The sequence below is a fragment of the Polyodon spathula genome, chromosome 17 (genome assembly GCF_017654505.1).
Source record: "Polyodon spathula isolate WHYD16114869_AA chromosome 17, ASM1765450v1, whole genome shotgun sequence".
In the NCBI taxonomy this organism is placed as follows: domain Eukaryota; kingdom Metazoa; phylum Chordata; class Actinopteri; order Acipenseriformes; family Polyodontidae; genus Polyodon; species Polyodon spathula.
Window position 1 is genome coordinate 10317800 of NC_054550.1, and position 13092 is coordinate 10330891.

General features: G+C 35.4%; 1 protein-coding gene across 3 annotated transcripts in view; it reads right to left on the bottom strand.

Annotated features, from left to right (window-relative positions):
* Positions 1 to 13092, bottom strand: part of LOC121329608 (potassium voltage-gated channel subfamily KQT member 1-like) — a 340345-nt gene that overhangs the window by 120116 nt on the left and 207137 nt on the right. For all 3 annotated transcript variants that reach the window (XM_041275273.1, XM_041275275.1, XM_041275274.1), the window contains 2 exons: positions 8907 to 8953; positions 4355 to 4416 (listed from right to left, as the gene is read on the bottom strand). In XM_041275273.1, coding sequence (XP_041131207.1) covers positions 4355 to 4416; positions 8907 to 8953 — 109 coding nt within the window. The remainder of the gene's footprint in view (positions 1 to 4354; positions 4417 to 8906; positions 8954 to 13092) is intronic.

Sequence of the window (13092 nt, forward strand, 5' to 3'; positions counted from 1 at the left end):
ACTGAAATTTGTAATTTACATAACAGTGAATAAAAACATTTGTGGTATGTTAAATCAGGGCCATTGCCAGCCATGAAACTGAAGAAAAAATATGAGGACATTTTTGTATGTTGTTTATTTAAATACGAAAGTTTAGTTAACAGTACCTGAGTTTCTAAATTTGCAGGACCTGTGTGGTTTTGTACAGTGCAGATAAGTAGCTTTTTCTTTGCAACATTCAAATTCAATATTAAAGAAAATAAGAAATGTAGCATAGCCAGAATATTTGTTGTAGACACTATACTTAGTTTTAAATTCGAATCTATCAAACAAATAATTTTAACAGTGATGTCATTATCCAAATACCGAGAACATACTTTGAGCTTGTCAGCAGAAACCCATAAACTGGGACTAATAGCCTTCCATATTCTATTCAAATTATGTGTTGGCTCCACCAACTGTGTTGAAAAGCCACACGGTCACATGACTTGAAAAGAATGAGGAACTCTATTTAGTCCAAGTGCACAGGATGAAGACAGGTACAAAACAAGCTCAAAGCTGGTAAATACAGATTTAGATGAAAATGATAATTAATATTGGACCAACTAAAAAAACACACTAAAAAAAGAAAGGGGAATGCAAAAAAAAGCTATCAAAAAGGACAAAAGCTACTTATTTTGATACACTGGACATATGGGCTGAACCAATTTCAGGTAATAGCTTCTTGATCACTTTTAAAAGGAATAAATACTCTCAAAACAAGCTGCTATTACACAGCTGCATCCGGGAGGCCCCTCCTGTAGCGCTCAGTTATCAGAAGAAACGGGTCACTAAACACCAAGATCACACAGCTTCAAGCCAGACAGGAAGTGTTGGAATGGACACAGAAACACAGTGTGCATGGCTAAAGGCTACACCCTGCTCTTTCAACTTCACTGAATTAACAACCCGCAAAAAATCAAAGGAGGAGAGACTTGGAAAGAGGTGGTTGTTCAAGTACCAGTACCAGCTGTACAGCACTCCACTGCTTTACTAACAGCTTGCCCTGAGTGCAGAATCAAATGAGATGCTTCTTAGTGGAATTTTAGACTAGTATTACATAGCAAGTCTGAGCCACCAGCTTTACAATTTAAAAAGTGCAAGTAGCTTTGCTCAAATGTGGAGTTGTATTCAATTTTTCACTTTGACCTGGAACCCTTAACTGTTTTGAAAAGTCGGCATTATTTTACAAATTGCTGGCACTTCTAATTTGCCAAAATTGAGTAACAGTTAGACACGCCAATTGAATTAGTGTTATCATAGGTATGATACTGATTTTAACTCAGAGTTACTGACATAATGTGATCATTTGTTAATTTTAAAGACCAACTTCACTGAGGGGTCAGACTGGTAGCCACAGAGGTTTTCTGGAAGTTGCAATGAAGGCTCAAAGGCAAACCTGTAAATGGCTCAAATTGCTACTCAACAGGGTTTTTTTTTTTAATGACTCATAAGCACTCTTTGTGTATCGTAATACTAAAAGAAACTTAATAAATATTGTTGGGTATTATTTTTTTTACATTCAATAATTTATAGAAGATGTATATAAATGAAGAAAATGCAGAATATCTTGTAAAGCCAGGTTCAATAAAAACAACCCTTTATATGCACATTATATGCACATAATGTAGTAACATTAAAATGTATAAATAACGCATTATGCATTATTACAATTAATACAAGAAGAAGAAACCCAAATGCTAATTTCCCTTTAATATTTCACCATTTTCTACCTTGGACCAGATGTCAAATCCCACCAATTGTACAGTGGTACTTTTCTTTATTAAGATATCATACACACATTTGTTTGCATAATTACTTCATCTCACCTTTTTAACAAAATATCACCAACACCTTGCCACTCAACCCTGACACATGTACTAACCAGGTTGCATTCAGTATAACGGTAACAAATTCAAGAGAAAATACATTTACATACTCTAGCATAGCAGGTTGATCCATTCCTGGTTTTGCTATGGCTTTAACAAGACACAGATGAGCTTGTTACCTATACTCTGTGTCTAATTAAGCTCGGAGTAAAAGCATTCCATCCCTGTATAGGTTAGCACTGTTAAGTCCGGAGCGGTATGATAAATAATATTAATCAATATGGCAAACATTTTTATGTGGTAAACTTTTATAAGGTTATCTGGGCATGAATTAGTAAAATCCCATGCAATGAAAATGTTGTGTTAAGAGTGATTTGATGAAGGGACTTACTGATCACGGTGACAAGTCACAGCAAATTTGACGCACACTCCAAATTTGACGCAGTTCCATTTCCTGTGACTTATTTGACACTACACAGGCACTGAAACAAATCATTTGTACAGCCAAATTGTCACTTCTAAAAAGGGGAAAAATACTAAATATCACTTCAAATGACATGTGTCAATAAGTTGGCTCTAACTGGCTCCACCCAGCTTGTACAACCTTGAAGTGCCGTATTGGCATGGGGATTTAGGCCTTGAGTCCTTCACTAATATTTTTAAAACATTAACAGCAATGATTAAGAAATAGGTTTCCCCCTGATTACTGTTTGTTTCATGTTGTATTCTCCAACCTAAAGACACAGCAAACAGGGAAGCATACAGAAAAAAATATCTAGAAATTTCCCAGAATTGGTATAAATAGTCATAGTCTAGTCATTAACAGTGTAAAAATGAATCTGAAATTCCTGCTAGGTCATTTGAATGGAAAGTCCACAAAAACTGCCTCTTTCTAATCACAAGCTATGTCTTAGTTTCATTTCCTTATCTTTCTTTTAAATAATTCAGTTCTGGTAAATGCCGAGTTATGTCAGTGTCTCTTCATTACGCTGCAATAAAATAAAGCACTATATTTTGGCTGAAAATTAAAGCACTATATTTTGGCTGAAAATTAAAAATAAATTTGAGCTACCAGTATCATGAAAAAGTAGATCACCATTATATACAGTAACTATAAAATGTGTAAAAAAAAAAAAAAAAAAAAAATAAAAAAAAAATAAAGGTGTGATATATGAACAGACAGAACAGTTCCTCCATGTTTTACCTGATGACCTGTGCTAAACAAGGTGGGGCTTTCTGTATGGTAAAAATGGAGCTGCTGCAACTGGAACACGGTCACTCCCCCCCACATAGTTTTTTACAAACGACGTTTTGCCAAGTGATGGACAAGGTTGTCACAGGGCCAAAGATGGTGTTATACCGTCGATATAATAATATATATATATATAGTCTAATATATATAATAGTGATATATAGAATAGATAATATATAATACTATATATAGATATATGATGATATATATATAGAGTTATGAGTTGTTAAAAAGCATCTACAATAATGCTGAATTACAATTTCAACTGACTCCTTCTACGTGGGACACAAGTATCATTAAGACAGTGATTGTTTTGGGGTGTATTTTAAAGCTCTAAACAGTAGCAGATAGAAATGATGCTGCCCTTAAACATTGTATTAATACTGATTGACCAATGTAATAGCATTAGTATTACACACACCAACAAAATGAAAAAACAGGTTCGCACATTTCAGGGTGGCAGAATTAATAATGGTGAACAAAGAATAGCCTCTATAATGAACAATTTCCTTAAGTGGGTTAAAAGTATATAATCAGAGATTCATAAGCTGCTGGAAAACAGTTCACAAATCCATTTCTTCCTCTGTACACAGATATCACTGCTCAACTAGTTTATTGCTTGATATACTACAGTATCATGAAGTACATTATACTGTTAAACTGAAGAACAGAACACATTTTAATGGCCTTCATCTGCTTTTCATGTGACATTGATTTGCTACAAAACAGTAAGTGGTGCCAGCTAGTCCGAGAGTCCGCAGGATGTACCATGCATTGGATGACATTCTCTTTTTGAAAAAAACTAACCAAAAAGCAAAGTGCTTTTCAGTTTCACCCCCTTTCAGTTATAAATCAAATCGGATTTTCCAAACAACAAAGAGACAAGTTGTCTGCCAACATAAAGAGCCTGGGGACTTGATTTTAAATCGAGGAACTTAGAAGGTAAATCTTTCCCGATAATGAGGGATATGCTGTGGTGTTCATTTTATAGCTCACTTCTGCCTCTGCTATTATCTGCAAGTTAAAACAAATGTGTGTGTGTGGGTGTGTGGGTGCGTGTGTGTGTGTTTACGTGAGGATATACACCCCATGTATCAGAACATAGCAAAGTAGACCCAACCAGTCCAGTAAGGAACAACGTTTTGGAGGAATCTCCTTTTAGCTGCAAGATCAGCTCAGCTCCACCCCGGAAAGCACAAAAGATAAAGCATGAAGCATGGATACAGACACCCCTTTCCTGGAACTCAGGTCCTACCTTATCTTCCACCCGGTTTAAGCGTGACCCAATCGTGTTCGTTCCTCTGTCTTTACTTTTTTCTGGACAAAAGAACAAAAATGAGTGTTACTAAAAAATAGTCTTTTTTTTTTTTTTTTGCAGTTTACATTCTATAGACCCAACATGTCATGCTGCAACACACCTGGGGGTGAATTCTCAAAGCATTTATTTATTTGAAATAGTAGACTAGAACCAAATGTCTAAGTATTGTACTTCAGGGTCTCATATTATCTCGGTTTTTTTTGTTTAAACTATTTTTATTATCGTGTAATTTTCTCCTTACCAAAAAATAGGATCTAAGACCTTGAGACTGTGGTAATCACAAGCATGTTTAGCAATTAGCTTAAGTAAAACAATCCCCATGTAAACTTAAGACTACTCAAGTAATGAAATAGGGAAAGAGTCTAGTCTTGTAAAATTCAGAACGGTTTCCATGAAAGCCGTTTAGAAATAATAACACACAAATCTTATTCATTTTAATAATTGTGAATCAACTTTGAGGTCAACATTTTCTGACCGGATAGTGAGGTCATTTTTCACTGTGGCTGCCAGCACTGTCTGCGTGTGTGTGCATGCATGAAGTAAGTGTGCATAACATTGTCCATCAGCTTTGATTTACTAGAATTCAATACTTATATAAAAAAAGCAGTGGTTTGAAGAAGTTTTCACCCCCCCTGCAAAGTTTTCACATTGTGTTGGCACCTGAGCGTACTCCATGATGCATTCAAATTAGACTTTACATGTAGAATCTACAAAAATAAAGAAAAAAAATATATTCTCCAGAATAAAGTAAGATTTACAGAGAAAAATAGATTAATCTTAGTTACATAAGTATTTAACCCCTTTGCTACTGCAGCCCTAAATCAGCTCTGGTGCAAATGATTTGTTTGAAAGGTCACAAAATCAGTTTCAGCCTGTGTGTGCTCAAGAGGTTTAACGTGTAGATAATTTCCCTCAGGTATATAAAGACTTTCAAGCTGCAACTCACATAGTGATCCAACAAAGCAACCATGAAGAACAAGGAACTTTCAAAACAAGTCAGGGATAAATTTGTAGAGGCACAGAGCAGGAGCAGGGTACAAGACATTTTCAAATTTGCTGATTATCCCTCTCAGCATAGTGAAGTCCATCATTAAGAAGTGGAAGATGCATCATACCACCCAGTTCAGGTCGCCCTCCTAAACTAAGCAGCCGGGTAAGCAGGAAACTCGTTCAGGATATTACTCTGAAGCCAACAATGACCTTGAGAGATCTAAAAGTTCTACGTCTGAGATGGGAGTCAGTGTTCACACATCAACAATAAGCCGGTCCCTACACAAAGCTGGTCTGTATGGGCGAGTGGCAAGAAAGAAGCCATTACTCAAAAAGCCTCATCTAAAGCATGAATGGACTTTGCAAAAAAGCATGTAGATGATATTGCAGACATGTGCAAAAAGGTTTTGTGGTCAGACAAGACAAAAATTGAACTTCTCGGTCTAAATTCCAAGCGTTACGTCTGGCACAAGCCCAACACTGCACATCAACCAGTCAACACCATCCTAACTGTCAAGCATGGTGGTGGCAGCATCATGTTATGGGGATGCTTCTATTCAGCAGCGACTGGGAAGCTTGTCAGGATAGAGGGGAGAATGGATGGTGCGAAGTACAGGCGAATCCTTGAGGAAAACCTGTTTGAGTCAGCCAAGACTCTGAAACTGGGGAGGAAATTCACATTTTAGCAGGACAATGACCCAAAATACAAATCCAAGGCCACACTGGAGTGGATGAACAACAAGAGAATTAATGTTCTTGAGTGGCCCAGTCAAAGCCCTGATTTGAATCCAATTTAAAATTAATGGCGAGACTTGAAGATTGCAGTCCATCGACGATCCCCAACAAACTTATCAGAACTGGAGCAATTTTCCTGTGAAGAATGGGCAAAAAAAGTTCACCATCCTACTGTGCAAAGCTAGTAGAGACCTATCCAAAAAGACTCACAGCAGTAATTGCTGCAAAAGGTGCTTCTACCAAGTACTGACTTAAGGGGCTGAATACTTATGCAACAAGTAAATTTCATTTTGTACATTTTTTTTTGCAAATTTTGCTCACATTTAATATCCTCCTCAAATAACAGTGTTCAGTTTAACCACTACAGCTTCGAATAAAAAAAAATGTTTGTTTGAAAAACTTTGCATAATTATTTGTAATTCAACTAAATATGACATTATTGGTAGGGAGTGAATACTTCTGCAAACCACTTTTATGATCGATTCCATAGCTATAATCAACACATGCAGTTTTATTTCTTGTGCGCTTTACCACAAAACTGGTTGATAGTCCAGTTTGAAAATATTCACCAAAGGTTTTGCTTTTCTCCTCTCTTTGCCACTATTTGACTCGGTTTGTGTGAAACAAGCATGATAGTACTTTTACTTGCAGCAGTAGGTGGTTACAATATCAAGTTCAAACTGTCGCTGAAGAAATTGCATTTTTATTATACAGAAATAATGTTAGACCTGTACATCTTCTATTATTAATGAAAGCCTGAGTATTGTTGTGTTTCATTGCTACCTCTCTCTTAGTACTTTGCTTGACAGCTCCAGAGTTCATGAGCAGAGCACCGCTACAGAATCGAAAGTCGGCAGAAACTGGTTTGGGACGGATTTGCTCAAACTGAGATTAACTTCAACAACAAAGGAAATTATGAAAAGCCATCGAATCACAGTTTTAAACTTCTGACTTGAAGAATTTCCTTTCCTGTTTTTCCTTTATCCTGAGATGGCTGGTACCTTACACAAACCTATATTGAGAAGTGACATTTTGGTTTACATAATTCCATATTAATTCATCTTTGAGACAATGGGACATTATGCAGATTCTTCATAATTTATTTAAACAACTGTTCTTTAAAAATGGGTTTTGATTAAATAGTTTGTGACGAATATTATTATAGAAACCAACATTCTTGAACAATTTCATGAATATCAAACTGTTTATTGATATCTTAAAAAGACACCACTTCACTCTTTGCTTAAATAATAAGTAGCTTCACATTTCATTTTATTTGCCTTTTTACATTTCCCTTGTAATTTTATTGCACATGCAATCACTGTAAGTGGTTCTCCCATAGTGAGTTATTTAATTAAACAAAAGAAAAAAATCTAAATCTGACTTTAGTTAGCTTTAAGCTTGATTCGAGTTGGTTAGTAGAATCTTAAATGCCAGGACTGAATAATTTAACTCAGTCCATTAAAATCCTGTGACACTATACTCTGGTATATATGTATAACAGGAAGGCTATTAGTCCTGGTACTTAGGATACTCCAGACAAGCTCAAAGCCAGAAGGCAAATTTACAGAAATATTAAATACTGGAGCAACACAACCTAGAACCACTTAAATGAAAGCAAATACCATAAAATAGTAAGGGAACTATAACATAACACCATTCATGACAGTATCCAGAGAGGTCTGGGCTTTAAGAATATGTTTCCAAAGTTTACTAATGCTAGCAATTGTTTTAAATTAAAGTACAAGAAAGCAGATTTCAGCTAAAGGTATACACTACTTCAGAATAGTCAATATTTCTTACTTGTTTATAATGTTCTTCCATAACTATTAAACAGTCAAAAATGTTGAATTAGAAATACTGAAAGAAACTTGTATTGCAATTTATTTAAAATAATGTGTGCTCTGTATGATTCTCTGCAGAGCTTCATTTACTGGCTTATTAACTAATTTCCCTTATCAATCTACTGCTTCTGAAAAGACTCCTAAAAGCTGTATTTTTGAAGGTTAGTTGTTTTAGAAATGACCACTAGGGGTACGCAACTGTAATTTCTGCCTGATCTGGCCACCTCTAATTTCTATGATTTTGTACTGAAACTGTATATAAATAACACAGCTAATACAATTATAATAAGATTGATAATGCTATTCAATATTCTTACTATTTAAAAATCTTAAGACAGCAATCATGCTCAAGTATATCATCACATCTATTTATTCATGTATTAATGTCTATTTTTATTTCAATTTCTTGTTTTCCATATTTTTTTCATGTTTCACCAAAATAGTGTGTATTATTAGTATGCACTCGTAAAGTATATATTTGCATGTCTGTACCTTGCTACTGATAAGGCGCCAGCATTTCAGTATCATGTACTAACAATGCACTTAACAGCTGTGTTGAAATTCAAGCAGAAGAACAATGATGGGAATTGGTGTAATAAAGGACTGAAACAGCAATTAGTCTTGTATTATTTGGGGAATTTATGATTATGATACATAATGGTTATTGCTATAAAAAGAAGGTTATTACACATTTCATGCAAACAAATCATAACCGAGCTTTAGTGTGTGTTTAGTGTATTGATTTGTAGATATTACCTGGAATCTAATGTGGAAAGAATTTACCGATACGAAACATACTGATATAGTAGTTTTGTTTCAAGCAGCCTAGTACAAATAATAATAATAATAAAATAATAATAATAATAATAATAATAATAATAATAATAATAATAATAAAAACATTTAAAAAATAGATTTACCTGAGGCAGATTGAAACAGGGAGGGCTTTCCTAAGGACTGGTCCAGTCTGTAGAGAAGAAAAACAGAACACTTGCATAATTAACGTTTAACTACGATTGAAAGTGGGTGGTTAATGGCAGTGGCTATAGCCTGGCACTGTGCTACGAAGCAATTCCACCTCAATCCTGACCTGAACACAACACTGTCTGCAGCTCAGTCCAGAGACAGACAATTGTGGTGAGGGGTTAGCTGAGACCACTTTAATTTCACTTGGGGATTCAAAGCCAAGCCCCCAGAATATAGTAAAATAACCTGCTTAAATAGAAGACCTCACATGGTCTATTACAGATCATTATTACAGGAAAATAACTATATTAGAGAGATACAAACACCACACACTCTAACTGGGCAACCAAACTCACCACAAGGCTCATGGCTTCTGTAAAAGACAAGGATCTAACGGTTGGGAATTTGAAGTGTTAAACACAGCTAGCCTGGCTTTGCTTGTTTAGGTAATAATACTGATTGTGTTAAAAAGGTAGAGATTGTATTCATACATACATTACATCTTGTAAGTCAGTTTCAGAGTCTATAATATCCTCTTTTCCCTAAGTGGTGGTAACTGTGGATTCTCGTGTGAAGTTAACACAGAATAAAAGACCCGCTCTGTCATTGTGGTAAATGCATGCCAAGCCTGCCCTGGATGTCGAGTGCAACTGCTTCTCTTTTCTGATTGATCTGTGTGTTTCGAACAATATTCCACTGGGCTCACATTCGCTTTACTGCCCTTTGATCTTGTGGATATGTTTTCTTCTGTTCCAGAAACCACATCAGAACTCCTAAGGAATATGGCTTTAGTGTAGTTTCACCATACTAATCCTTGCATCCATTCTAGCACCATATTTATTAAAAGAGCAAGGGACTGAACCAGTCTCATTCGTTGGGATGTTTGACCTGTTTGAAATGATGAATTACACTATGTAACACAATTTTTGTTCCTGGGTAGTAAGTGTTATTTCCTAATTGCTTATGCCTCAAAAGTACAGAAAATGGCTATTATTCCCCACAAACTTTGCTTTTGTGACCAGGACAGTGATATTTCAAAATACCACTATTTCCAATGGGAAAACGGGCAAATGTGTGTCTTTTCGTTCACATAAAGTCAGAAAAAAACAACATATGAATCCAAATTAACATGTACTTATAGTAAAGGAATACAAAAATGACTACAAAAGATTTAGAAGTGAGTAGTTTTTCGAGATTTACGATTATACTGTAAATACAGTATAATAGTAAATCTCGAAAAACTACTCACTTCAAAGTTTGTGGGGAATAATAGCCATTTTCTATACTTTTGAGGCATAAGCAATAAGGAAATAACATTACCCAGGAACAAAAAAAAAAAAAAAAAAAAAAAAAAATTGTTAAACGGTGTTATGAATAGCCCTAGGATTCAATTTTAAATGACGGCACCACTATCCTTATAGCAGATTTTTATATATTACCAGACAACAAAACAAACAATAACTGTGTTGTGTTGGTATGTTAAGCAGTGTTAGCACAACATACTGACCAGTTTTACTGTCTCAGCTTCTTAATCTCTCTCCTGGTAATGCCTCCCTCCACTTATTATCACCATACTGAAATGTCCCGGCCAGGATATAAAGGGAGTCAATGAAGACAAGCTCCTGATAACATCACTTTAGTCATTATCACACTCCCTTTCATATGACTCACATTTAACTCATCAAGCTGATTTGCATCCCACTTAATATCACTTTGAGAAATACAGTAAAAGCACTGAAAGAAGCTGCTGTACAATATGCAATATTCAGATGGTAGCACGATACAGCATATAGAACAATGACAAGTGTAGGTTTACAGCTTTCTTATATTTTTAATTATTACACTGTGGTTTATATGTACAATGTAATTGACTGTATGTAACAATGTTATTAACGATTGTATTAAACAATGCATTCTACACTATTTTAGTTCCACAGAAAAACAGGCATATTTTTGGAATCAACCCTTTAATTGGTGAACTCCTGATAGTCAGCTGATCTTACTGTCACCATGTATCCTCAGTCCCGCTGACGTGATATCTAAAGAGTCTCACTGTAAAACATGTTTTGTTATTTGGTATTTGCTTTAAGGATATCAGCACTATAATTAAAATGTTATACCTTGGGTATGTAGGACTATAAGACTTCTTAAGTTTTTCCATACAATTCTTATTTTAAATGGTACAGTTGCAAGGTCAAACAAACACCCTAAAATGCTAGCTTACTATCTCTGATATTTTCTATTTCACTGTGATACAAATTAATATATATTGTTTTGTCTCCCACAACACTTTACAGTTCCATTCCTGTGTTACGGGTAATAGAAGCACACCTGAGCCTACTTTGCCCATTTAGGCAACTATGTAGAGAGCAGGTGGGGTCTTAATACCTGTGACACAGGAAGTAGATGAGGTGTAAAAAACAAGTACTTTCAACAAACATAAAGCAATAGGAAAACAAAACAATCACAAGCACATCAGTAAGAGAGCATTATTAAGATACTAAGAGGTAGGAACAATCTTCAGCATTAAAGTGTTGGTTAGGATTCACATCTAACCCCAAGAAAAAAAAAAATGATCACAGCATCGAATTAGACGCCATCCTTTTCATTCCCGCACTCGTTATTTTTCAGTAAACTGTTATCACCCTCCAGCAGTTGGCATGTGTGCAGCACATGTGGGACTGGTGCCGAGCCAGATAGCAGAGTTATGACATTAATCAAACGCATCAGTGTGTGGACCAGGTTATAGATATTAGAAATGCTAAAATAAATAAATAGATGAACTGAACCAACTCACTGAACTTGAATCAAAGTTCAAATTAATGAATTAAATATGCTATTTTGCCTGTGTTGTGTGGTCATTGACAACTACATTGTTCTGTAAGTCATTTAGACTCGGGGGTCAGTCTTTTAATTTTTTTTAATTTTCAGCTTCGACCCAAACTTTAACTTTAATTAATAATTTCTGTTAAAGTTTAAAAAGCAATTACTGTATAAATCATGTAGTCTATAAGGTTAGCTTGAGTAAATGACTCCAGATATATATCACAGATCTGTCCTACAGTTGTATACTGTCTATGCACTGTTGTATGAAGTTTTAGAATTTTAACCATTGACTACTAACTGAACGGAGTAACAAAGACATAACGCTGGTGCATAATTCACTTCATTTGACTAGATAACTGACATGCCTAGGGGAACGTAACAACCTGCATATTGTCTATCTACTCATTTAATAAACTATGCAGGTTAGCTGGTAGGGTCCTAAATCAGGGCCGGTGCAAGGATTTTTGCCGCCCTAGGCAAACAAAATTTTGCTGCCCTCCCTTTTCACTCTTTTTAAAAAAAATGTTTTATATTTTATATATATATATGTATATATATATATTACAACCTGAAATCTTGAAGCATTTAAATGGGATTTTTTTGCTTTTTTCCTTTGATTTACACAGCCTACTCAACACTTTGAAGAAGCAAGAGAATATTTATTGTGAAACAACAGTTAATGAAAAATAAAAAATAAAAAAAAACAACTGAAATGTCTTGGTTAGGTAAGTATTCACTCCCCTAAGTCAATACTTGCTAGAACCACCTTTGGCAGCAATTACAGCTGTGAGTTTTTTGAGGTAAGTCTCTACCAGGTTTGCACATCTGAATCATGCAATATTCGCCCATTCTTCTTGGCAAAATTGTTCAAGCTCTGTCAAGTTGGATGGAGATCATTGATGGACAGCAACCTTCAAGTCTTGCCACAGATTCTCAATCAGATTGAAGTCCGGGCTTTGACTGGGCCACTCTAGGACATTCACTTTCTTGTTTGTAAGCCACTCCTGTGTCGCTTTGGCTATATGTACTCGACAGGAGTTCAAGAAAAACAAGAGGATGGACTTGGGGATCTAAACGTCAGCTAAGGTAGGTCAGTCTTTCTGTTATTTAATTTGTATGTTTGATAACTGCATAGTAGTGTTTCTAAATGTGATTGTGGGGTGAAACATCACAGTTTTTAAATGGAGCGATTTCGAGTTCATTGCAAGTATGCAGTGTTGTTAATTTGTACTTACAGAAACATTTTTATAATTTATTACCAATCTGCAAAAATCTCCACCACCCTACATCCCCCCCCCCCCCCCCCCCTTTCCT